General features: G+C 40.8%; 1 protein-coding gene and 1 long non-coding RNA gene across 2 annotated transcripts; both read left to right on the top strand.

The window, feature by feature from the left end:
- Window positions 1-22: 22 nt before the first annotated feature.
- Window positions 23-5,596, top strand: LOC136287673 (uncharacterized). Its single transcript, XR_010720249.1, has 3 exons — window positions 23-145; window positions 340-494; window positions 1,253-5,596. It is a non-coding gene; the product is annotated as an uncharacterized lncRNA (long non-coding RNA).
- Window positions 5,597-10,771: 5,175 nt separating this feature from the next.
- MPC1 (mitochondrial pyruvate carrier 1) lies at window positions 10,772-21,808 on the top strand. The gene is made up of 5 exons (XM_066178671.1): window positions 10,772-10,934; window positions 13,355-13,358; window positions 18,153-18,249; window positions 19,902-20,034; window positions 20,794-21,808. The coding sequence occupies exons 1-5, from the start codon at window positions 10,864-10,866 to the stop codon at window positions 20,810-20,812; spliced, it is 324 nt and encodes a 107-aa protein (XP_066034768.1). The 5' UTR covers window positions 10,772-10,863; the 3' UTR covers window positions 20,813-21,808.
- The last annotated feature ends 6,162 nt before the right edge of the window (window positions 21,809-27,970 follow it).

The raw sequence follows: 27,970 nt of genomic DNA, 5'->3' as shown, positions 1-27,970 counted from the left end.
ACAATGGAGACAAAGACACAGAACAGAAACAACCTGCCTTTCACTTTAGAGAAGTAACAAGGGTGACCCATCAGTTTTAAGAAACTTTTGGCAGTGCTGATCTTCTGCTATCTGGTCTCACTTCAACCACCAGTCGGCTGCCAAGGTAAGAAAATGTCATGCAAACCCCACCATTCAGGCCTCAAGTGTTATTTTTGAAATGGCACCAACTAATGTAACTTTAATATATTTAAATGACTATGTTAAATATAGAATATTTATGATGCAGGGGAGAAAACAAAAAAAAAACCCAAATGCCTGCCATGGAGATTATTAAAGACCCTAATCTATTCATCTTAGCTTGGAGATGGCTGAGAGGTGACTTGATTGTTGTCTACAAGAATCTTCACAGGAAGAAAAATCACATGTTCCAGAAGCAGAGAGAGACAGACCAGAGCACAAAACCAGGCAAATTTCTGGGTACAAAATTCTTGCAGCTGCAGAATGGAAATAAGGTAACTGTAGTTTCAAAAGGGAGGCTGCTATTCATTGGAATAAAACATAAAAGGAGAAAAGGGGTTTGTCATTTCCCTTGTATCACTTTTAGTAGCGTCTCTTAGCAGACAGAAGGTTAGTGCAGAGCAAGTGGATGACTCCAATAGCCTGCAGCAATCTGGAAACCCATTTTAAATGCTTGTGATGGTCTCTTTGGGTCTCAAATACGACATGCATTCATATCATCCTACCACAAGCAGTTGGCACTGAATGAGCAGACCAAAACTGATGGATGAACTCCAAAGATTAATACAAAGATTTTTAAGCCACAAATGACTGGAAAAATCAACTTTCTCTGTTTAAATCTGTATCTTTTCTATGGTACATGTGGAGAATATTTGCTGTCTTTTAACAATATAGAACATCACTGAAATTTTGTGATGTTTATGACTACCTACAGTGGTAATTTAGAACAACCTGTTCCCCACAGTTGGTACAATATGGTTAAAACCTGTAGTCAGACCAGGCAAATAGTGTTCCCTAAATGTAGTAAAAAACTTGCCGCCTTAAAATCCAAATAAATTATTACAGCTTTTACAGTGCACTAATCCTATGAACCACAGGAGGGTCTTACAGAAACAGATGTCAAACATGAGTGAAAACTTTGAGAAAAAAAAAAGATAAATAAGGCTTTAATTTCAAATGAGATCTCCAATTATGATTGAGCTTTTAAAAGAGAGAGAAAATTAGAAAAATCTTGAATTTTTTACATTACCAGGGCCTGGAGCTGAGTGGCAACTTGTGAACTGACTGGCTTTATACAACTCCTGAATATCTATGAGATGTACACTGCGAGAGATATAGAGGGTACAAAATTCTAATGGAAGGAAGGATTATCAAATACAAGTATAAATGCTGTTCCTAATAATGCATAGTGACTGTTAAAGAAGGTGCTTCTCCAGGGAAAACACTACCCCACTCCTCTCTTCAGCTTCAAGATGGTGAATATTAGCAATTCCCAGAAGAACTGGTTTTGGTAAACCTAAACACTAAGGATTACATCTAGTGAGACTTTTTCCAGCTCTGTGACAAACACTGCTGTAGCAGCCTCCTTGAGGAATGATGTATCATAAATTTGTGCAGAGCAGCCACTCAGTATGGAAGTGCTGCATAGCAACCTCCTTCAGGGCACCCTCCTGCAAAGTGACAGTCCCCTTTTTAGTCCAAAGAGCATTAAATAAGCCTACACTGCTGGAAGCTTGCATCATGCTCCCAGGAGATTGTTGTGTGGGTCTGACCAACACCAGTCTAAGGAAGAAGCTGACGGCGTTCCTTGCCTGGATCTGCAGCATCGTTTGTGAGTACTGGGATCACAGGGTTTCCATGTGATGCAGAGATGATGCTCCCACTGCCTGCTCCCGAGCTTTCAGAGAAAAGAAGGAACTGCTTTTAACAGGTTATAAAAATGTATTTCTGCACAGCCTTCAAGAGGGACCATCTAAGCAAGAATACAGCACCAAAGTCACAGAGGGGGGTCACAGTAAGGGCATTAATCTACTCCATGTATCTTCTTGGTTTGGTTTTGTTGCACGTCCTGCTGTGTGTGAAAGTTTTGGCTTCCACTCTGCAAGGGCTAACACCCCCTCTGTGTGCAGGGCAGACACTACTGACCAGCCCAGGTGCCAAGGATCAGTAGATTTTGGATACCCTATTTAATTATAAGGCATGTAGTGTGAAAAATAAGCTATCTCTTGTAAAAAACAAGATAGCTTTTTTGAACTGAAGCTGCAGTACCACCAGCTAACATTAATGTTTATTGGAAAGATCAATACCCACATAAGGATGAATTCAGATGTCTGTGGGACACAGCTTTTCAAATATTTCTAATAAGAAAATATCGTCTCTACATACTTTGAAGGTTGTCTATAACCACCGAATTCAATTTGGCACATACACATTTGGGTACATGAGTCAAATGCATCTATTCTTCTACAAATATACAAACTTGAATATTTACCTTTTTTTTTATTATTCTGTCTGTTAGGCCTTGTGCAAATCTAAATGACTGTGCTGAGTCCTGAATGACTTTGTAGAAGTCCACTATGACCTATTGCTTATTTCACTTTGATCGCAGTAGCGTTGGAAAGGACTTTGGCATGTTTACCTTCAAGTTACTCATCCTGTATGTGTGCCCGTGGTTTGTTTATACACTGTAGTCTACTGAAATTTCCCCTTTTCTTAGTCAAGGAAATAGGCCAAAGGTGATTTCAGGACCCCTGTTTGGATATATATCACCAATTAAGAGACCTTTGGCTTCTTCTTGTAACTCAGGGACACCTTTGATACCATCTTGCTCTCACATTTCTCCAGTGAGCGAGAAAAATGTCAGTCCATAGAGAGAAAAACTGACCTTAAGTTTAACACAACTGAGGATACTGTAATTACACTGAAGTGAGCCCTGGTGTAATCATACGTTTCTGTCTCAAACGTAACAATCTACTTTCCCCCCCCCCTAGAATAAGTCTACCAGCATTTGTGTTTAGTTTTCCAGTGGCAGTGGTTTAGGTGGTTGTTCTTTAACTGGGGAAGGGCTGAAAGAGCAGAAAAGCACAGAATTGTACTTTTCTATCAGGAATGATCCCCTGCTCCTGGCCATCCTCCAGCCTCGCTTAGGTTGTTTAGGCTAAGGAGAGTGAAGGTTCTGGGAAACAGCATACGGTAAGTTAATTTATTAGTAGCAAACCATGCCAGAAACCTATATTTTAGACACTTTCTGCTAAATTTAAACTCTCTACAGCTCAAAAAAACCCCCATGAGTCCTGCGGGGAAAATTACATAACCAAAATGACTGTCATTTACCACTGCCTCTCAGCTTTGACACCTCACTTTCTGCCATCAGTCATCACCCTGACTCTGTCCTTTTCCTTATAGTCAGTGGGATATTTGCATTGCTTAAAGCACCAAGGAAGGACATACAAATCCTGGGAGAAAATCAGTAATGAACTTTCCTCATAAAGCACAAGTGTTTCAGTACATACTTTGCTAGGCAGCAATGGAGAAAGCAAATCTCCTCCCAACTTCTTGCTTGAGAAGTCCATGTCACATCCCTGATAGTCCTTCCTCAGAAACTGGAAATGGCTTTTGAAAACAAGACAGGAAAGTATTTTTTCATTTCTTTTTTTTTTTTTTTACTCCTGTTGGATTCATCACCAAGGCAGGTTTTCCAGGATGAGGAAACCAACTCTGCTTTGCAGCCCAGTTTGACACCTGCTAGGAGGCACAGCCTGCTCAGAGAGCATCACCAGCCCTCCCATTCTGCTCCTCTGGACATGATAATTACAGCAATGAAATGATTATATGTCATTTAACAGAAGTTTCCCCAGCTGAGTGAAGGAGGTGAATTTTCAAGGCAATTTTACAAGAAAAGCCTCTCTTACCCCAGCTGACCTGATGTAGGAGTATAAAGTACAGAGTGCACCTGACTGAACAAGCAGCCTTCATCCCTTCCTTCTCAAACACAAGATAATCCTCCACAATTGCTTCAGGGATAACAGTAATGCAGTAATGTGGTACTAGAAACAGCAGTTTGGTGCTTCTTCTCACAGGGAAGTGGGCACGTGACTATTAAAAATGACCATTTATTGTAACAACTTCCTTCCTTAAGAAAATTTTATAAGATAAAGAACAAAGACACTTTTAAAGGTCCATTCATGGAATAGTAATCGATGTACCCATGTAGCCCAGTACCTGTATCCACATTACCAACTGCAAGTATAAACAACTTGTGAATAAACCCTTTAATCAGATTTTTCTCCACGTTTAAAACCTGATTTCTTATAAATAACCCTAGCAATATAGCTTTTTGTTTAAAATTAGAATCTAAAATTATCTAATTTGAAGCAATATTATATATGAGTAAACTGCAAGATGAACTTCAGCCCAGAAAATGCCTTTAAAACACTTAGTATCAGTCTTCATGACAGTAAAACACTCATCAATATAGCCAGCACTTGATGCTGTAGTACACCACAAAACAAAGACTCTGACTTCAGAAAGCTGAAAAAGTGACTCCTTTATTCTTGGGAAGTGTCTTCCTTTTTATACTATTCTACATAGACTAATTCGATTGGTGACAAGAAGATAAACTTCTTCAATCACATTGGTCAGACCAGAGGGAACTCAAGAAGAAGTCCCTCAGAGGGAAAGAATGTAAACATGTCTCTTGTTTACAGAAAATTCCCTGAGAAAGAAATTTCAGAAAAACAAAGATCTCAGGCACAAACAAAAGCTACAACCACTGCTATACATATTTCAGCAGGAAGTTGGCTTATACAATTTCAGTTTCAATTTTGTCTGTCTCTTTTACCATGCTGACTAATTAAGGACTGAAAGCAGTCTCATCATATAAAGGCCCCACCCTCCAGCTGCCTGAAGGCTCTGCTGAACTGCATATATGCAGTGCTACTCATGCAAGGGGCCTCCTTCATCTACAGCTGGTTGAATTCTAGGGAAAGAAAAACCCCAGGAGAAAACTTACCCTTAAGAATAGCTGTATTACAAGTTAAAGCAGGGGAAGGTACTCTTTGGGGTTTTGTTTGTTTGTTTATTTCAGGTTGGTTTAGGGTTTTTCCCACCCCTTACATAAAGTTTGGTACTGGCAGTGAGCCCAGCAGTGAGGAGCTGCCCCACCCTTGAGCAGTGGCCTCCAGCCCTCCAGGCTGCTTCTCAGGCACGGAGAAAAAGAACACCCTCACTACAAACCCAGCTGCTTCTCTGCCAGACTGTTGTACTCTGCCTCCCCTTGTTTAGACAATTTTGGACATGACAGCTTTTCACAGCACAGAACTACCTGTTTCCTATGGAACATAGACCAGAACCTAGAGCTTGTGTGGTTTCTACCTACAGAGTTCATAATAACAGGAATAACTGCTAATAAAAGCAGTTATGCTTTTATTAGTTTATGCTAATAAAAATCTCACAGCCCCACCCACGTGTAATCTAATCATGACAGGCCTTTTTGCATGTAAGGCAGGGGAAAGCAGTGATAATTGCAACAACTGCCTGAAATGCGTGTCTTCCATGCTGACAAAATACTTTCATTTTTTGTTGTTATAGGTAGCACCTTTGCTTTAGTTCCTGCTGCCCAGCTGCTGCTTGGCTTGCCTACGATCATTGTTACTCACAATAGCAGCTAATTTTCCAATATTTATGTCCTGGAAATAAAAATTTTTTTCCAGATCCATTCTGCATCGTTTTTTCCTTTTCACTTCTTGACTCCGTCCATTGCAATGCCCACATCATAACATTCTTTTGGCCATTCCTAAAGGAGGGTCTTTTTCTAGTGATTTTGTAAGACCATTGTCTTATTTGCAGGGCCTCAGCTGGAAATATGTTTTATTTTGCTGTTTGAACCTACTCCAGATCCAACCAGAACTGCAGATGATGAAATGCCTCTAGCTCCATAATGTGCTGATTTATCCTAATTTATCAGGTTTTCCACAGAAACTGTGGATCTCTCAAATGATATAGGCTGATTTTGTGCAATAGTGTGCTCCATGGTCAGTCACAGTGAGAACTGTTACCTCTAGAAGCTGCAGCTATATATTTCAGCACTAAGTACTTCTGAATTTCAGAAAGTATTTTAAAAAAGGTATTGGTTCTTCTTGGGTTATTTAATATTTAGGCATTTATTTCAGTTTTCTTTAGACTAATACTAAACTCATATTTCTACCAGGATGCCTTCACAAACGTTTCAGCACTGAGCATGCATTTTACAGATGTTATTCATTATTTCTGTAACACAGACTCCCCTTTTAGCATTCTCAGGTGTTCAACATACTTAGTAACTGCAGTGTGCTCCACATGGAATAAAACTGCTCAAGCATCATGCCAGCATGTAGGGATAATGTATCCATAATCAAAGATGCAAAGAGGAATGCAAGTGTCACATCAAGCTGTGCTCTCACTTGGCTCAGTTTGAGACTGCAGCTGATTAAATGTCATAGTGGCTCTAGTCAATCCTGTCTACCTACCACGAGATTTCTGCTCACTTTAATGAACAGGTATTTCATTACGAGGTCTAGGAAGACTGCCCAAGCAATACATCTTTTTTTCACATTTTTCTGCAACTTTGGAGCTACCACAGCAGGGAAATATTAACTCCTTCAGTCCTGAAGTCACAGTTTCTTCAACAATTTTTTTTAATCATTCCCTTATCTGTCAAGCAACATTCCGAATAATGTTTTACTGCAATTCTTTTCACAGATGGGAAAGGGCACCACTCTTTTCCCTTGAAGATGTTTTTTAAGAATTGTATTAGATATCTTAGCACTGATTCGATCCTTTAGATCTAATGTATCCTTTAGCACTGATTTTATTGTCAAGCTTAACTACTGCACAGCATTAGCAGATTGCTCTGCAATGTCCATTATTGCCAGGCAGGTGGGACACCACCATGCATGTGCCTGCAAAGGCATGTCAAGAGGAAAAAGACAGGGGATGCCTGAAAATGAGAAATATTGCAGGCTGTTTTATTCAGCAGCTGGATCTGAATCCACTGAGGTCAAGAAGTACTAATTCCTGAGGTGCAGTTCTGTGATGACAACAGGAAGTGCCATACTGCCCCCACCAGATAGGAGGATTGTCCCTGCCACCCCCACACCCAGAAATGGGGAATGGGATATGGAGACTCCCTTCTGAGGGAAACACAGCATTCATTTGATGAACAGACCAATCATCCAACAGCTCACTTCCTCAGACAGCAAAATTTAAGATACTACTGAATATTATTAAAGTTCATGAAGCCCTGGCTACCTTATGTGTCCTTGTGGGCAAGAACACCAGCCCTGGGTGCACTAGCACTGAAGACTTGTACAGCCAACAATGAAGGAGACAGGAATGCTCTCCTCCATTCCCCCAGCTGCAGGCAGCAGTTCAGGAGAGTGCAGACATATCCTGGCAGCAGGGGATGAGGAGCTGCAGAACTGCTATCTACAGAAAGCCTCTCTTGTTGGAGTATCCCAAGCAGAGGAACTGCTGCACAGCTGTAGAGTCGATCAGCTAAAAACCCGGAAGGGAACTCAGGCACACCAGCTTTCAAATCCAGAGAGGAAAAGTTGTAGCTTAAGGAGAGACAGTAACAAAAGTCAGTGAGTTAAAAATTTACTGACCTGGCCAAAGGCTGAGGGAAAATAAGGAGAATAATTGGACAGCCAAATAAAATTCAGAAGTATCTCCTTGCAAAGGTCAGAAGTACAAGGCTAACAAGAAACAAAAGAAAGCAATGAGAATGTTGGGAAGAAATTCCAGGAAATGGCAGGCAGGGCATTTGTGAAGATAATCTAAGGGATAAAAGATTGAAGGGGACCTGTCTGTTTGAAAACAAAAACAGCTACAATTACTTGTTCTGATTAGAAGAAACACAAGAGCCATCCTTTGACATACATGGCTTGTCTTATGTACAAGCACATAATGACATAAAAATTAAAAGGGAACAAGTAAATAGCCAAAAGGATATATGAGTAGATGAAAATAAAGAAACGGTGTCAGCTTGCATAGAACAGAATCAGAAAGGCTGAGATGTGAAATCAGTTTCAACTATCATGGAACATAAAAGACAATTAAAGGAGTTTGATAAAAGCATTAGAAAATAAAATGAGACAAAGGAAGTTGCAGTCATTAAATAATGCAGAAAGAGTCCATGACAGATAAAAGCAGAAGTGTGGTAATAATAACCCAAAATACTTACGAATTTAGCGTGAAAAAAAAAATAGGAAGAAGCATCATTCAGACTGGGGAAAAAACAGGTGGAAAATATTTTAGAAAAAAAAATATGTGGCAAAACCTAATGAAAATTGCTCTGAAATCCACCAGGCCCTCACAGAAGCAATTTGAGATACTCAGTGTTTTTTCCTCCAGGTCATGGAAGGACAGAGCAGTCCTACACTGGAGCAGAGCACATGTCTGAAGAGAAGGGGTTCACAAAAACTCGGAAATGGCCTAATTCTGACATTAGAGAAACCAAAACAAAACAAGAAAAACACCACAAAGAAAAACCTGCTTCAATAATTTATTAAGCTACCAGTAATGTTCACTCAGGGAATAACAGGCTTAAAAGTACACCTAACATGGACTTCCCAAGAGCAACTCATGTCAAATTCAATCCAATTTCTCTATTGAACAGGCTAAAAAGGGTAAAAGAAAAGCTATGGATACATTCAGGGGATCTTTTGTACAGTTTCTGATATCCTTACAAAAAGCCTAAAAACCATATGCAAATAAAAGCCCTATAAATAGATACAGAACAAAAGCAAACTTCAAGTCCTTGCTAGCTGGTTTTGTTGTGTAACTGGTAGAGCCTGTCATGTGGGACTGCTTTCTTCTGGACACGTTTCAGGTTAATGATTTTTTCCATTAACTACTTTGAAAACAAAACAAAACCCAAAAAAAAGCCAAACAAAAAAAAAGTGTGAGATACTCTCAAAATTGGAGAAGAGTACTGCACTGCTGGTAAGGCTTTGACTGAGACATGGTGATCCTTAGCTATGCCTTAAGAAAGCTAAACACAAGTGGAATAGGCAAAAGGTTAAAAAATGTAATAGGCACAGCCTGTGGGAAAAAGCTAAAAGAACTTGTTTACCCCAGGAAGAAAGACTGAAGAACAATGCCTCCCAACGCAGACAGATTATTGTTTTGCTCCCTACATGGAATTAGGGGGGGAAAATAACACATTTTCAGTAAAGGGGAATAAGACTACATTTTTAGCCTTATTATGTAAGGCTACAAATTAGTTCTATAACAGTAGCTGTAATATTAATAACTGAGCCTGGCCATCTAGGATATGTGGAATCCAACCACATGAAGATTTTGTTTGAACCTACAGGACTGATTTCCATAGACCTTCCTTGTGTCAGTGCATGACAAATTAACTGGAATAAATGACTCCTTGAGATCTTGTTCAGATTCACATTGCTGCTTTTAAATAGGAGTCTAAGTAGCCCACAGAAATATGCTGGGTTACATTTTGGCTTTTCATAATGCAATATGCCAAGGGGATTAAAATTCTTCCACTCACACAGCAAAGCGGGGCGTTGTTGTGGGGTGTCATATCATATGCTGAATATATATAGGAGAGGTTACCCAATGCTTTTCCTCAAACCTGCTGCTCTCTAAGCAAGCAATGAAGGAAGAAGTGTGAAAAGAAGCTTTTTGCTGGGATATTTTTGCAGTTTTTGAGCATTTGGGGTTTGCTGTGTGTGTTTTGTGGGGTTTTGTGGCTGTTTTTTAGTTGGGTTTTTGGGTGGGGTTTTTTTGTTGTTGTTGTTGTTTTGTTTTTTGTTTTTTAACCTGAGATCCTGCAGGGAAGAGGGAAACAGAAGGAAACAATGCAGCCAAGGCGTCCAGGGCTTCTTGCAGAGCATAGCTGTGCCCCTGGCTGCACTCTCAGCCTAGCTGTGAACCTTAAAAAATGAGGCTGCAAGTCTTTGGAAAGAACAGGAGATAAACATCCATTTTCACTATCTCTAGTGCACTGAGCAAAGACGTAAGAATTTGTTTGGCCCAAATTTTCTAGATATAGTATTAGGAAGGTTAAGGGTTTATCTTCTAAACGTAAGTAACCTCTGCTCAGGTATGAAATAGAAAGTGCTGGTGAGAGATGGGATCTTAGACCATTCAAAAAAAAAGTTACTGAAGCACTTATCACAGGGTCACAGGATAGCTGGGGTTGGAAGGGGCCTCTGGAGATATTTTAGTCCAGCTCCCCTGCCAAGGCAGGGTCAGCCAGAGCAGGTGACACAGGGACTCGTCCAGGTGAGTTTGGAATGTTTCCATACAGGAAAAGTCCACGTCCTCCCAGCTCACGCCGTCCTAGCTCCCTGCCACCCTCACGGCGTCACGGCGCCCTCCCGTCCCCCGTTCCCCCTCACGCCCCACTCGCGCCACGGGGGGCGGGGCCACACTCCCCGCGGGGGGCGGTGCGCGCCAATGGGGAGCCACCTGCCGCGGCCCCGCAGCCAATCGCGGCCCGCGAAGCCGCCGCGCGACGCTGCCCCGCGTGCTGCGGAGGAATGCCGGCGGCTCAGCCCACGGCGACCCCTCCTCGCCGCGCTTTGCGACGCTCTGCCCCCCTCCTCGCGCCGCGTTGCTTTACGGCCCCCTGCCTTTCCCCCTGCCCCTGACCGTCTCCCCGGGCCGGGCGCGCGCCGGGGGCGGGGCCGCCGCGGCCAATGGGCGGCGAGAGCGCCGCGGTGACGGGGCGGGGCGGGGGGGCGCGCGCGCTGCCGTAAAGCGGGGGGCGGGCGGCGCGCGGGGCAGTTGTCACCGGCGGCATCGCGGCGGGAGGCGGTCGGGCCAGGCGAGCGCTCCCCACCCCACTGCTGCCGAGACGCCATGGCGGCGGCGCTGGGCCGCAAGGCCGTGGACTATATGCGCAGCAAGGAGTTCAGGGACTACCTGATGAGGTGAGCGCGGCGCGGGGGGCGTCACCGCCGAGCCCACCGCCCTGCCCGGGCGGGCGGCAGGTACCTGCGTCCGGTCCCCGAGCCCCTCAGCCCCCCGCTGCTCCGGGGACGGGCTCTGACGGTTGGCACCGGTTGACTCTTGGCGAGCTCGCTCTCGGCGGCAGCTGGGTGTGGGGAGCAGGCAGCGAGGAGCCGGTCCAGAGGTTTCGTGGTCCCGCCGTCACCTCGGCCCGCGGGGGCGGTCGGGGCTGTCACTGTCCCGCCCCGGCCCGAGCGAACCGGCCTTGACCTTGAAGTGACGCGGCGCGCTTTGAAGCTGCCGCGGCAGCTGCGCCCCTCGGTGACCTTCCCGTGGCGGCGGTGACAGCCGCCAGTGCCGCCCGCCGCCGGCCGGGGCTCGCTGCGGCACACAGGCGGCAGCGGGCACAGGACAGTCCGAGCGCTGCCTACCGCAAGGGCAGAAAGAGCTTTGCTCTGCCGTGGGGAGAAGCGAGCTTGATCATGGATGCAGCCTGAAGATCGGCTATTTCAATCTCTGAGTACCTCTAAGTAGGTCTCTCTCTCCAGAAGCTTGTTAGAGCCCCGCTGTTGTGGGAATTTGGCTTATGTCACCTCCCAGACAGCTCAGTGCTTGTGTCAAGCTTCGTCTTGCGTGCTGTGGTAAGGGCTATGGCACTCTGGACTGGAACTACAAGACTGCCCTAAAGAACAGCTTTGGCATATATAAATCATGTTAAACCACTGTGCAGGACCAGTCTCGGGTAGGCAGGCTGAAGTTTCTCTGCCTTGACAGGCTGTTTGACAAACTAAACAAATAAAAATGGTCTCTTCTAATAAAAAGGGTTGAGCAACCTTTCACTATAGCTGTTGGTTGCTATTTTACCTACATCTATTGCAACTGGTGTTTGATGTTGAGCAAGAATGTAGGAGGACATCTGTTTATCTGAGAAACGTAGTCTTGGTTGAAGTAGTAGGAGATGGTGTAAGGTTGTGTGGACGAGGGATTATAATATAAAGGCTCAGTAAAGCCTTAAACTTCAGGAGGATAGACTTAATTAGATATGAGGAAGAAATGCTTTACCGTGAGGATGGTGAGGCACTGGAAAGTTTGCCCAATATGTTTGGAATTCACAAAATCAAAATCCACAGAAACAAAAATATGAAAAGGAAGAGAACAACCCTGAAGCAAACCAAAAGGTTCAGAGCAGGCTTCTGTGATTCTTTTTGAAAGTCTTCAGGAAGGCATGTAAGCTTGATAGGTGCATATTAGTGTTAACAATTAACACAATTGTAACAGGATTCATGTGAAGCATGTAAATGGCCATTAAACCAGTAATCTGCTTCATAATTAGAAGAGCAAACATCCAGATGAGATAACAGCTGCTTCCTAATGTCATCACAGTTACAGGAAGTAGCTCTATCCTCACCCAAGACTGAAAAGGGTGTTTTTAAAAACCTTTCAGATGTATTTCATCCAGTCTTCAAACAAGCTGTATATGTGACTCTATTGCAGTAAAAAGAGCATTCCACAGGTTTCTACCATTGAGGATGGAATGTATTTTGCCTTGTTATATACAAAGATACCTGCTTAATTTGTACTCCTGTTTCTGAGTGTGTCATGAAGAGCTAAAGTCAGTTACCCCATCTGCTCTGGCCTTTCACCATTGATTCTTGCTCACTAGAATATAACTGTCTAAGTCATTGGCTTTTTGTTGAGTTTGAAATTTAAATTGCTGTCAGTAGAAGACTTGTCTGTCTTCTGCATAGGAGAAATGGAGAGTTATCTCTTTGCATTTCTTCCTGAAGATGTTTTTTTCCCCAGACTACAGGGCTCTCCCCTGAAAAAAAAGTAATTTCTTTGCTCATGGAGCAAAAGTGTCCTTAAAGCTCTGAGATTGTGGTGTCTGTTTTAAAAATCAGCATCTAATCACTGCAGGGAATCAAGGCTTTATAAACTTGAAACTTGTTTGTCAGAATTAATTAATTAAGGTACTGTTTGGGATAGTAGTGATAGGCTTTAGGTAACTTGACCCTCAACAGAATAACTGAAGTTACCCAGAGTGGTGGATTAAGTGCTCCATTATTATGGCTTTGGGGCAATCCAAACTTGCAGACTTCTATTGGAATCAGTAGCTTTGATTTCAGCTTCATAACCTGCAAACATGAAAGCAAGTGTCATGAATGCAGCTGCTCTGCTCAGGTGGATAGATCTGCCATTAGAATTGCATTATATCATGGGTTAGCTTTTGGATCTTGCACAGAGAAACAGGAGAAATGGCTTTAAAACTGTCATTAAAAATTAATTGTTCTGCCAGTTTCACATCTGGCTTTTCTCTCATGGTGATTAATAGGGATCTGAATGACTGTAAATCACATAAATACAAATTTGCCCTAACTGTATCTTAATGCTTCAAAATAAGCACAGTAAGAACATAAGCTGCAGGTAGGCTTTTCCTGCTTCTTGTAAAGTGCAGCAGTTGTGTTCATTTAAAGCTAGCTGATTAGCATATTAAAGCCTGGTAGCTCTGTGTATTTAGAACCTGAAGTTGCTTTTTTTTCCTGAAGATTCTAAAAATGGCAACTGTCACTATAAGCCATTCACAGTAGGCAACTGCATCCTCTTACTTCCTAGCCTATTGATTTAAAATATCTTCTGAAAAACCTGTAATAAAACAGCTTCCCTCTTTTAAGAGAGGGACATCATTCTAGACAGGCTGTCATTTTCTTGTGGTAGAAGCCAAAATTGCTTTCATTACAACATGAATTCCAAGGAACGCAGAAATCTCCTGGTAACAGAAGAATAACCATGGACGTTGCAGTGTGCTGGGGCACTTCTGAAATGTCTCTTCCTGATGACTCAGCACTAATGCCAGTGTAGGGACTGTGTTAATACACAGGGCTTTGAAATAGAGATGGTTCATTCCCTGGAAAGCCTGAGCACTGAAACTGATGTGAGCTGTCCAGGAACTTTTAATTTAAACAAACTTCAGAGGAGTTTGCATCGGTAATAAAACTAAAATTAGCTGATCTTAAGTTCTCTTTAGTAAATCTTTAACCATGAGGATCTAAGAACTTTAAAATAAAAAGTCCTCTGTAATGTGTGCTAGAAACTGAAGGACACAGCACCTGCTTGTCTTGTGTGTGCTGAGAACTGAACAATCTGCCCTTTTGCAGAGTGCCCTTTCCACTTAGGAGATGGCAGTATGGGGAAAACACAGTGACAGTTCACCTATATTTACAGAATGGTCTCTGGCCTATTAATATTATTGTTGCCAGAATGAGGAAAATAAGTGCAGAAATTTTAGAAAATTAAATCTTTCCCACTATAGACTTTTTGGAATGAACTTAGTACTGATACAAGGTATTGAACAGCCCTGGGTTCCTCTTGTCACATCTAGACATTTATACAGAAAACTGGCACTTGGAAATTGAGTGAGTAAATCCAACAGTTGTTGTCCACAGTTCTGAAAACATTAGTGCAATGTTCTCTTTGTCAAGAGACTGAATTTAGTTCTTTAAGTTCTTGGAAACTACTAATTTGGAATGTAGTCCCTTCAGAAACAGATGCATGCACATGGTGCAGTATCCTCACTATTGCATGTGGTGCATTTGTTGCTACTCTCTTGGCTGCAGGGCTTTGGGGCTGGACGCCTGTTTCCTGGAAGAGTCAATGTGCCCTTGGTTTGCCTTCTTCTAAAGTATAATAAGTATTCCACTTCCATGTGATTGTAAAGACAACCTTGTGAGACCTTAGCCAGAACTGCCTACTCTGGTAAAGTAGTATCAGTTTGATTCTATTTTAGGCTTTCACTTCCCTGGAAACAACTTACACTTTAAAAATTAGGGCTGACCTCTGTTGGAACAAAAATGTGGTGCTAGAAGACACTTCTGAACTTGTTTGGTTAAGGTTTTATGTAAAAATTTAAGTTTACATTTGTCTTGTCTTGAGTCAACTGTTGCTGCAGCTCAGATAAAGAGAAAACAAAAACCAAGTGGTTACACTAGTCAAGGGCATCCAAACTAAGCACCTTGAACCAGCTTGTAGTGAAGACTCACTGAAACACACATCCTGTGTGATTTCCTGAGTAGACCTGACTGTTCCCTTACCACAGCTATTTATAAATTGGTGATCTAAGAACATGGTAATCAGTGTCAGGGAAGTGATAGTGACAAAGTGTTCTGCAACTCAGAGCAGTTCTAGGCTTTCTATTAGCCTATTTCTCATGAGAAATGCCTTCTTGTAAGTCATAATTCAGAACTAAGTCTTATCAATAGCTTTGTTTAAAAAAGTTTATAGGTTAGTAAGCTTTTGTAACAAGTAATCTTAAATGTATACTGTAGTCTAACTTTTATGCATAGATCATTAAGTTATTGCATAAACTGGTACTCAGATAATCACTAAAATGAACCCCAGACATGACTGAAGTGTAATTGCATCCATCACTGAGAATGTGTTACAGCTCATGTTTGGTACAGCCACAGTTGGCCCAAACCCAGTGACAGGAAGATATCTGGCAATCTTTGGTTTGACCTACTTACAGAGGTATACAGAGAATTCCAAGCAACTTCAAAGCTTCCACTGAAGAATTTTAGCTGTTGAGCTCTGTCATGACAAAGCTTGATGTCTTTTGGCATCCCTTAAATTAGTTGGGGTGGGATCTTGGTTGCTCTGAAGGGTTGAATGTCTTCCACTGACCATAATGGGATTTTATGTAGTTGGGAAAAAGAGCAGCAAACACTTGTCACAGTGACAGCTCTTGGGGAAAATGGGATTTTTTTAAACACTAATACATTATTCAAAGTTAATGCTGTGAACAGCTTCCTGACTTCTGCCTATTTTCTATTGTGGTATGCTTTTGTCTATATAGATCATGAAAGAAACTAATGTATTGTTTTTTGGTTGTTTTTTTTTTTCTTCTTTCTTTCATGTGCTTTTTGAATGGAAAACCATGATGGCGCACTTGAACAGTACGGTAAGAAAAGGGAGAAAAGGGGATTTCTGATTTCACATTCTTCCTAACTTCAGTAACTTGCTGCTTTTTTTCCCTTGGTACTGTTATGACTTTGTCTGCACCTGAAAGGCACACTGCAAACCTCCAGGAGTGATGCACTAGGAATATTTAATTGCAAGTTTGAGGTTGAGGTGACCAAGTGTTAGCTCCTTCAGAATGTCTTAAATGAAAGAGGGTTTGTTTTTTCCATACTCCTTTGCTAAGGAGATCAGAGCAGTTTGAAACCCATTCTTCTACATAACAGCAATACTGTAACATAACCAGACTTACCTGGCTTATCTCTAATGGCCTTCAGGCCAGACAATAAATGTACAAAACAACTCACACCACACTCTTCTGTCCTGGACCCTTTCAGTTTGTCCCTGAAACTGGAAGTGGGAATTTTATGCCTGTTGTACTGTGAATCATAATGTTCTGGAAGATTTGTTCTTCTACCTAGACAAAAGACAAACTTATAGGTGTACTTCTTGTGAGACTTCAAAGGGCTGCCTGCCTGGAGGCTCTTAAAGCCTGATAGCCATCTCAAGGCTCCAAATAAAACTCCTTGTCAGCAGAGAAAAGCTACTGCTGCAGTACTTTTGTTTACTGATGATTCTTCAGCTTGCACAGCCTGGCTTTGAGTGGTCCATAATCTTATGGTGTATTATCTGGTTATGTTCTAATGGCAATTGATCAAGTAAAAATGCCAAGTTGATTTAATTTACTTTTCAGAACATAAGTTGTCACTCAGACTCTTAAAAACTGTAAATATTTCATAGATTCAAAAAAAAAAAGCCTATTGTTCATCAACTACAGTTGTTGAAACGAGACCCCTGAAGTGACTATAAAACCATCACCAAGCACAGGTGTGTCTCTCCACATGAAGTTTGCTTTGGTGTGGTGGGACAGTGTAAATACCATTGGGAGTTGCAGTCATGCAGCTCTCCTCAGTTATGCCATGTTACCTCTGACATGCCTGAGAGGCTTTAGCCATCACAGATGTCAATTTTCCTGTCACTAGGAATACAACAAACAAATGCTTTTATTCTGTTCTTCAGAATACTGCTATAAACCTGAATTTACAGAAATACTGTATTTTGCATATTGCACTGAAGTCAAACTATCAAAACTGTGTGTGTAAAACTTTTTTCTATTTAAGTTTCTTCTAATCCAACTGCAGGAAACAAGTGTGGCTTTTAGTCTGACTCTAGTGTTACAAGCAAGCCTGGCAAGAGTATCTTAGAATTAAAATTGCAAGAAATTTAAATACCCCCTGAGAATTCCAAATCATCAAACATGTTACAGAAAGTATCAAAAGAATAGATATAGCTGGTACCTGCAAAGATTTTTCTTGTGAGCTGCATCTATTTTTTCTATCTGGACAAGTTACTTTTGAGAATGAGCTTCTACTTAGAAGAAGCTGAGGCAAATACTGTGTGCGTCTTCTGTAGAAAGAATTCTGGTGAAGCCTTGTTGCTCACAACAGTAGTGGAAATTGAACTTATGACACTATTTTTCTCAGTTTAGATAATGCCCATCAAAATAAACTCGTCAGTTTTTCTGATTTGATCCTTTCCATTTCTTGTCCCTGTTTTTTCTATCTGTGCACACACCTGTTGCCAACTGCTCTCCTTGGACGTTTGTTGAGTTTTAAGTAATCACCAAGTCCTTTCAGTACTTGCAGATGAAGCTCAGGGTAACAGTTTGCTTTGCTTGCTGGCCCTGCTCCTTCAAAGAGATGAGTGTAAGCACTCACAAGAAGGTGCTTGCTGAGCTTTTCTTCATCCTCAGCATAAAATGAAAACAGCTTCAGTTTTTCACTTTAAGTCCTTACGTTTTCATTATATTTTTGAGGAGTCTTATTTGAAAAAGAGAAATTCTAATTCTCTGCTCAGAAGTGAGCTATAAATCTGAAGTACCTGACAATGCCAATCAGATGCTAATGACTGCTGAGCTGTAATTACACAAAATTCTATTTCAATGGCTTTAGATAGTTCCTCTCCAGTCTGAAGGAAGTTCCAGAGTAGATTCCTTTACCCTTCCTTCTGAAGAGTAGATCCCACTAAAAAAAGATTTAGTTTTTGTCTCACATTAAAAATGTCTGTCTTTTCTTGGAATTTTACCCATAACCCTGCTTCTAGTTTTGTGTGGCTAAGAAAAAACTGTAAGGATACTGCAGGAGATTTTTGCTTCTGTTTAACTTCATTTTTGTTTTCCCTCTTCACAGCACTTTTGGGGGCCAGTTGCCAACTGGGGTCTTCCTGTCGCTGCTATTAATGACATGCAGAAGTCGCCAGAAATTGTTAGTGGCCGAATGACATTTGGTAAGACCTGAGGCAAACTTCTTGTTAGGAAACTGACTCCAGAGCACGGTTTCTGTCTTTTAAGCAGTGATATATTATTAGTTGTCTGCAAACTTTTGATCAAAGCAGATGTAAATATCAAATATCTTGTTACATAACTTCAGAGGCTCATTTAAATTGAGATACTGAAAAGCTTCAGGTCTCTTTTTTGGAAGGCTTTCCACTAATTTGGAAGGGGAAAATGAGGCAGTTCTTGACCCTTAGCAGTTTTCAAGACCAGACTGTCTTCTGAAGTATAATTCTTGTTATCTTAGACTATTGCACACACTAGTTCAAAATGTATCTCTTTACTCATTTTTTTTCTTTGTATAAAGAACAATGATCCTTTGTGGTCCGTGTGAGATTTAAATATTATCAACACTGACAAAGTAAAGAAATGGTAATGCTTGGTCAGCAGGGTGCAAGAAGCAGCAAAGAAGACTTTAACTTCTTGCAAAGCAGTTATCTGTGAGACACTATTGTGACTCTTAATGAGAAACTCTTTTTAAATGAGAAATTCCTTTTAAATGCATAAGTAATATTTTCCCACCTCTCTCTGGCATATGTATAGTTTTTGCCTAGATGTCTATGTTCAAATTCCTTTCTAGGATTAGAAGTCTTGCTGTTTTAATTTCTTAGCTTAACTTTGGCATTATGTCTCTTCCTTAATTCACTTAACTTTAATTCTGAGTAATTATTCTTTCCACAAGCAAAATACCTTTGCCTTAAAGTTTATAGCCTCATTATCATTAGGCTCTGCTTAGAGTAATTCAGTCCCTTAATCAGCTTCCTTGATACAGAAGCCTAGTTTAAATATCTCTAGTACAGCAAAACTGTTTTGTAAATAGTGTTTTGGTGGTAACTACCCAGGTCAGCAACGTTGAGACACCTTTTTAAATTTTTGCAGATATGTATAGTCTGGTGTGTGTTACAGAACCTGAGAGGTGAATAAAGAATATTTGTACTTTTTAAAAAAGGCTGCTTTCCTTGAACAATTAATTTACCAATTTTTTTTTTTTTCTTTAAGCCTGTCAGACCTTCACAAAACTTGGGAATTCTTGGGTTGTAATTTCCTGTATTTAAATTTAATTATGGTAGCAGAGTAGATCAAAATAGTTTCTCATCTTTTGGGAAAGCAGGTAACAAAGCTTCATGTTTCGGAATGTTCATGATTTCCTGGACATTGAAAGCTCTTGGTCTTAAAGTCCATTTAAAAATATTCCCAGAAAGAACTGTATTTCAGCGATTAGTGTCTTCAAAAATGCTTTGTCTTAGAAATAGTCAGAATAATAGTATAGGACAGACTGTGTCTCATTGAGATAAACTCTTATTTTCTGGCTGAGATAATTTAGATAATAAACTAAAAAGACTTCAGTTGCATCACAGGATGGTGTATGAGTAAAATGAATTTTTATGGAAAGCTGCAGCCTTGTAGATTTTCTTGTGTAGCAGAAATGAGCACTGTTTTGTGTTTTCTTGCATTGGATCCTCAAAATGGATATGTTTGGAGGGCTGTTGGAAAACTCATAATCAGCAACAAATCCACCTGTCACTACATTTTACTAGTAGGAAAATTATGACTGAACAAAATCAGATATTTACAGTCTCTTAACAAGATCTATCATCTTTTGCAGCACTGTGTTGTTACTCCTTGACTTTCATGAGATTTGCCTACAAAGTGCAGCCAAGAAACTGGCTTCTCTTTGCATGCCACTTCACTAATGAAATTGCACAACTTATTCAAGGAGGACGACTGATCAAATACAGGCAAGTCACATTTTCAAATGGGGAAGTCATAAACTGATGACTCCTGGAATACTCTGTTAGTGATTTTAACTGTGGTGCAAAGCTCTGCACCGTTTCTAAACTTGTTTACCTTCCTTACCTTTTGCAAACCTGTTAACAAGCTTGTTGTCAGTGGTCAGAACTTTCTGTTTTGCACCTCCTTTGAACCATCTGAGGTCTGCACATAGAAAGGGCAGGAAACCCTTATGGTCATGAGAGAGTGTAGACAGGGCCTTCAGCAGCTGCTGGCTCTTTTGGGGATTGTTTTGTGTTGGTTTGTCTCTGTGTGTCCATCTTGGTAACCAACTCCTGAGATAGAAACATCCATAAAACTGTGAAGGAGTTGTATGTGTGAAAGAGAAGTCACCCCAAACCTGTCAGAGCTGACTGTTCCATACACGAGGTAGAGCCACCTGAGTGTGCCTGGGGAACAGACTGCAGTCAGTCTCACACCCTCATTGCACAGCAAGCAGTGCAGACACTGCCCCAAGCAATCCTGGGGAGTCAGGATTATGGCTTTTCTCTCTTCTGCCCCAAGAAATTACTGTGGAGCTGCAGAGGATGAAATCTACTGAACTATAAACTAAAAAATGATACTGTGCAAAACTGCAAGTGGACTTCTCTGTGTAAATTACTGACCAATGTCCTTCATTCATAAAGTTCTACTCTTAAGTTAAGAGTTTTTTAATAGCAATTGTATTTCAATATTCACTCTTACAAAAGCTGTTTTTCTTTTGGCAGGCTGGAGAAAAAGAACTAAATGTATTACTTGAAATAAGCCAGGGAATGTATTCATCCTGAATGACAACCAAGGGAAGACATGCCATCTACAGTTGCTGTGACAATTACAGTGGGGATGAAACAGAAACACCTATTATGAATATGACCCTACCAAGAAGTCTTCTAATAATTTTTTTATCTTGCCTTTTAAAAAGTACTATTCAGCAAAGTAAACCATTACATTTAAAGTCTTGCTGCCTTACTGATCTTTAATAACTACCCTTTTAATAAAAAGTTAGCCACCCAAATAACAAGCAATATTTGAAAACCAACTTTTTTATCTAACAGTCTACAAAAGTGGCCCATGATGGTTTGACAAAACTCATTTAACATTTAAAAATCAACATGAACAGAGGTCAGTAAACAGAACTGTAGGTGGTATTATTGTTTATGTATTAACATATTCTTAAAAGCCATTTAACTTGAGTGCATTCATTCCTATTCTATCTTTTTTTAACTTAAGCAGTGGCTTGCTGATCTGCAAGAACAAATGTGTAGATAGGCAGCCAGGAAGTGAGCAGCCATCCCTCTTCCCTCACTGCATGCCTTGTCTCAGTAAAGAGACTTCATTAACATCCATTTTTGTCGCACACTATTTAAAGAAGGCTTGGAAAAACAAAAGCATAGCACTGAATGAAGGAAGGCAACAAAGCCTGATACTGTTCTTTAAGAAGCTCTACGTGGGTTTTATTTTTTTCCTACTGTTTGAGTTGTTCTAGATGTATGTAATTCTTACACAGGCAAAAACTAAACTTGTTTGGAGTCTATGATCTGAAAGACACAAAGTGCCTTTCAGTAGTTTTTGACTTCATTGTAAGAGTGGTTTTCCCGCATGATCTGCCTGAAAGTTACATTGCTATAAAGATAAAACTGATAAAGAATGTGAGAATATATGTTACAGACTTATTTTCAGTGCAGTGTTTTTGAACAATAAACATGTTCCAAATGGCAATAAAACTCTTGAACACTTGGAAAAGTTTTGTTTTTCATGCTGTGATAACAGACCCAAAAGTGAAATTTTATTATGGAGTGTCAGTTTATTACGGTAACGGCATAAAGCAAAAACAGGCTGAAAAAGGAAATGGTATGTACTGAATTTAGGTAAGTGGCCTCTGGATCTCAATACCTAAAACTAAAAGAGTGTATGGGTACTTAGACTGAATAGTCCTGGTGTGGCAGGCAGAGTTGAATTTAGAGCTCTCATTATGCAACTAAGTCAGTATTACATATTGTCTTCTAGCAATCAGAGCAAGTCTTAATTGACCATCTTCTATTGTGATGGCAATATTTTTTGACGGACATACAAGAAAGAGGTTAATAGGGCATGTCTGCTGGGTGGCTAAAGCTGGTACTGACTGCTGCCTCTTGCTTTAGAAAAATTACTGCATAAAGCTGCTCTGTCAGTACTGCTGTCTTGTCACCCCCCTCTCTCCCAGAATAGAAGTACTGTTAGACTTCTGTACAAATGAGTGGTGAGACACAAGCAGATAAGGACAACTGATTATCTTGGCACCTTTGTTATATTACTTTTGGAGATAAAAAATAAGCTACAACTGAGTTTGAACTTCATAGGTGTGAAATGTGTTATGCTGCTCTTGCATAAAGCTTGCGGTACAGGCTCTACTCTACTCTCACCTGCTTTGATCACTATTCATTAACTCCTGACGGTCTTTGCTTCTCTACCCAGAGAATACCATTTGCAAGAGTTCCTTCTCTCATTTTCCTGGTAGCTGCACCATACTTTATTTCCTTCATCCTTTTGCTTTTTTTTCTTCGCTTTATCCATTCACTATGCCAAGGCTCAAATTCTTTCATACTGGACTAGAGCAAGAGTGAATTGCAGGTGGAAAGTGGGCTTTACCCTGCTTTGATTAGCTGTTAAGCCAGAGATGCTTCCTGCAGCCCATACAGACTTAAAAAGGGGGAAGGGGTGGCAGCAAAGCATTTTTCATGGGACTTGAAGGGACCGGGCCCTCTTTGGGAAGGGAAATCCAGTATGGGCTGGATTTCCATTGCCTGTCAGTCTGCCTAGTGACAAAAATAGTTTATATGGGCAGAGTGCCACCAACTGGTTTGTGCCCTGTGTCAGTCAAAGCATTATTTATCAACCCATTTGCATACCCTTTCTTTGTTTAAAGGTGCTGGGAATAAAGGGATTATTGGAATATTATTGAAAGGAATTATTGCAATAAGTAATTATATGATTAGTCTACACCGTACTCTGGCACAAAACACTGAAACACACTGGCATATGGCCATTTTAGGATGGGGCTGCTTGGGATAATCCAAAAAGGGGAACAGTAGCTTAAAGAGGACTGGAGATGGTGTATTCTTGAGTTAATACCTTAATGGTGCTAATGGCTTCCTTTTGTTCTTTTCTTACTCCCCTCAGGTAGCACTGGATGAAAGAATGGGGCTATGTGAGTTTCACTGATAAATTATAAGTTAGGGCTCAGTATTTGAATTTGATTTAGAAGATTATACGGCTTGTCTGTACTTGCCATTATTCTGAAAAAACTGACTTGGTTTTAATTTCACAGCTTGGTTTAATAATAACTTCCACCTGTAGGATATGTCCTGTCACTAGAAACCTGTGCTGCTCTGTTCCCGGTGTGTTTTGCCTCTGTTCCACCACAGTAAGACTGGGAACCACGTGGCCTTTCCTCTCTTGGTGCAGTGGTTACTGCTATAGCAACAGCTGCTGATCTTCTTTCATGTCTTCAGACAGAAGAGAATTTCTCACCTTTCTAAGCAAGTCCTGCTACACTGCTGGTAAGGAATGCAACACCCTTAGGAATTCAAGTGGGAGGGAGTACCAGCTAAACTCTCAGTCTGTCTTTCCCCCTTTCTCCCCAACTTGAGCTGGAGATGTTTTGAGTCATGTTTTAAAGGGAAGATGTAAGACTATAACTGACTGTGGCATCAAAGTAGCTCCCAATCTCTTCTGCTATTGCAAGATTGAGTGTCCTTGATCTGGAAACTTGATGATTTATGATTCAAATGTGGAAATAATTTGGTAGCATGGTAATTACACAACAGAAAGCAATAACCGCAATTGTGTGGTTGGAAGAGAAGGAATTACTTGCAAGGATTCTTTAATGAGTGCAATAACGCCTACTGATAGTGAATTTTGTTCAACCTCACATAACTGTCTCATGCTTTATCATTATTTCAGCCAATGCTGCTATATATGGGTGGTGGTTTTTGGGGGGTTGTTTTGGGAGTTTTTGGAGTTTGTTTTGGTTTGGAGGGTTTTTTTTGTTATTTTTTGGTTTTGTTTTGGAGGTTTTATATGTCTAAGACTTCTATATAAGTGAATGGTCCCTACTCTAAAACCAGCAGAAAAATCTCTTGGCTCCAGTGCTACCAATACAGCCTGCCAGCTCTCAGAGTAAACATGGTCATAGTAAAATGTACTTCTCCATAGCATTGAGGGTTACTTTTTGTTATCTATACAAACCACAATAGTGTCATCTGACCTAGGACAGCACAGCAGAGAATTGGGGGAAGGGGGGGAAGTCTCAGTAAGTTGAGACAGAGAAGGCAGTGAAAAAAGGGAGAGTTTTCTCCATGGGACCAAGACAGGTTTTGACATGGAAATAAACTGCTTAGAAAATACAGTCCTAGACTAGGACAGACCAGTCTTGTAACTACACCAGTGTTTTCCCTTGCATGAATGCTGCTACAAACTGTATTATGGTCCAACTAATATGTAGAGCATCAAACTATCAAATGCATTTACTTCAACTGTGTGTGTTTCCAGGGTACATGAATCTGTATTACACTGCTACAGGTGCAGACACAGGTTATTTCTTTACATGCCAGTTCTAAGAATGTGAAGACAGTAAAAAAGAGCAGGAATAAAAAGATGAGATAGAGATAAGTAATAAAAAAAAAAAACTATTAGCGAGATTATGTTCATATCCCTTAGTCCAAAGCCTTTAATGAATGCAGTCTGTTTCTTCATCCTCATGTGACAGACATTAAAGTTAGCAGTAGAATATAAAACAGTAATATAGGAAATACTCACAAGCACAGTTACCAGCTCTCCTAGGTTTTCAGCCTGTGTCTCACAGGGTGCATTGGTCCTATCTGCATTATGGGAAGAACAGTGCTCACTGCCTGATGCAATATGACTGCAGTTCTGCTTCTGTAAGGCTGGAGTGTTTCTGCTGCCAACTTACACAAAGGCTAAAAAGTTTATTCTGATTAAGCAAGACATTGCTGCAAATTTTACAATCTCATAAAGTAGAAAAGCAATCAGTCTTTAGAGTTAGGCAATTTCTTTATTAAATTAATTGTGGAGAAGTCTGTGTTTCCCCACCCAATCCCTTTTTGCCTTTGCATATCAAGTACCTACCAGTGCATTGCATTTAGTCACTGTGGTAACCACTTAAAAATAACCAATGTCTGTGTAATCAACTGAATAGCAACCAGAAGGCAGAAATACTGGTTTTCTGGATAACCTGCTCTGAGTGTCATCACTGAGGTCCTGCTCCTTCCAGATCATCACCTCTCTTTATCACATTGCCTAAGCCTGACCATGATACTGCTCTCTTCTTTTCCTACTTTTCATCCTTTTCCCTTTCTTCCCACCTTCTTTAACAGCAGGTTTCAAGTAACTATGGCAACAAGGCTAGGAATTTTCCGCTTATTCGTTTTGTCAGGAATCTGGGTCATGTCTTTCTCATTAAGTGAAACTTGTATGGAGAGAACTGGTCCAAACCCAGCCTTTGGTGCAAGAGAAGGCAATGTCAGTTATGGCAGCACTTACACGGTGGCTGTATTTGGTCCATTGTGTTAGAAAAATGTAAAGGTACAAAGTAAGCCACTTAAAATTTGGAAAGTATTTAATAATTTCGAAAGCATTTAGTACATAACTTACTCAGGGGAGAACCATTGCTGTAACTTGCTCTAACTGATGCTGATTTATAGGCTGGGAATAATCACATATCATGTTTCTTGCCCTAAGATACGTATTAACTAAAGGGATACCTTCTCAGAGTGGTATTGAGGTATACCAGCCGCCTCCTTCAAGAGGAAATTTGGTAGTGTGAAACCTTAAAGGTGTCTCCTGACAGGATAAGATATTAATCTCCTCTGATCTGTCACTGCAGTCTGACTGGATCTGAGATCATAGTTTCAGGACAGAAAGATCTCCAGATTTTAACTTGTTTCAGTGCCAAGGGAGTAGCAAGATTATCTCAAATGTTTCTGTTTTATAGATTTGGATATACCACATCTCTTTGCACCTAGGATGACTTAAAATCCTAAAACAATTGCTGTGTTTGTTCATGGGGATGCCATGCAAAGCAACTATTACAAGGTATTTTTGTACACACTTGATGCTATGGGTCACCTGGAAGCAAAGCAGAAAGCCAGCAGTGTGATCAGTAACCTGTCTATTACTTTGCGTGTCTTACATTGTAACTTGGTAAACATCAGCATCAGCTGTCAGCTGGACTATTGTTAGTAACAGGAATGGGCTCAGATATTTGGCAGGGTATCCAGCAGTGTATCAGCTGACCAAGTGTCTGCACTACCTGATCTGAGTGTATGATGCCACACAGAGATGAGCTCACAAGACTCTTTGGTACTTCCTTGCATATGTGTTGTTCTGGCCACAGTGAGCCAATAAAGGCCTTTTCTTCCACAGCTTTGCAATAGCTCAAAGTGTTCCTGTGAATCACACACAGACACCTGGCTACTTCCAGGTGCCTGCCGAGCACACTGGGAAATAGGTCATCTATAGCTGGTTTTTGTATGCCTCAGTTTTCTACATCAGAGGACCTGTGAGTGAGGTTATTTTGCGTGATGACTGGATCTGGAAAGGTTTGAGTCACAGCAGAAACAATTACCATGAAGCTGGGCAAAGCCACCACGAGGCCTGTGACTTAGGCTGATCTGCAGACAAATTAGAAGAGATGGGTTTCCTGAACAGAGGCATAAGAAAGGGAATACCTTTTTCAACTTTTGCTTCCTTGTTCCTTGTTTTTGGATCATCACTACCTGTCACTGTCAGCAATGCAGGCTTGTTGGAAGATGTTCATAGTTGCATTTTCAGGAGCACAAGATCTTTTTGAAAAGATCCGAAGGGCATTTGCTCCCCACTGTTCAGCTCCCTTCTCTTCAGAGGCCTTCAGAAGCTGCTGCTTTGTGCGATGTGAGATGTTTGCACCATACAGCAGGATTCAGGTGGGGTCTCATCAAGTGGAACAGGCAAGTCCCCAAAGCAGCTCTACATTTTGTTTTCTACCATGCTCCCAGTAGGTCTCTATAAGACCATTTGTTTAACATTCCTTATAACCCCTGACCTTAACCTTTTAGCAGTGTATATCCCAAATATCCCATTTTCAAAGGTAAAGAATGCAAAGATGCGGAGAGATGCAGAAAATTAGAGCCCTACATTTGACCAGAGCAATCACAAAACTGTTATTTTTGTGGAATAAGTGCTTACATGTTACAGCTGTTACAGCTGCAAGACTGAAGGGTACAGACACTGCTCTGTGTACATTAAAAATATGCCACCAGCTGCATCAATTCAGTAAGTTGGCTGAATTCACACATTTTTCAGGCTGGCAACATTACTTAGCATATTTTCTAGTTAGCTTCAAATTTAGGTGCAGATACATGCAAACCAGTAAGGTCAAGAACCAATGAGACTCGTAAGCAAATCACACCAATCCCTCATGAATAGAGAAACTGAGGCTTGCAAATCCATAACACTGTTATCATAAAAACAGAAAATATCTTCAGATGTGGTAGGTTTGTGATCTAAAGGCATAATGATACTTTGTACCAACTATTTTGACTTGTGTTAGCAAAAGAATTTTACCTTTTGAGAAAAGCAGAGTAATTTTGTGATCCTGCTGCCTTATCAGCCAAAGTTCATCTGCACAGGAGCACTGAACAACACAGGCCTTCCAAACTGCTGCTTTTTCATGGCAAGGTAATGACTGCCTCATAGTATTTCATGATAGTACACAGAATTAAGAAATGCTGTTGAGCAGATAAACTAGGAAAAATACATTTGGGCTGACTATGCCTATCTTCTGCTCAAGAAAATAGCAAGGAAACAAAAAACAGCCTTTGCCTCATTCAGGAGTGGAACAGCTGTGGGTTCCAGGCAGGCTGCACA

Source organism: Chamaea fasciata, unplaced genomic scaffold (assembly GCF_029207755.1).
Source record: "Chamaea fasciata isolate MVZ Bird 193981 ecotype frontalis unplaced genomic scaffold, bChaFas1.0.hap1 SCAF_3, whole genome shotgun sequence".
Taxonomy (NCBI): domain Eukaryota; kingdom Metazoa; phylum Chordata; class Aves; order Passeriformes; family Sylviidae; genus Chamaea; species Chamaea fasciata.
The sequence above is the reverse complement of the archived record's forward strand: the minus strand, read 5'-3'. Positions and strand labels throughout refer to the sequence as shown.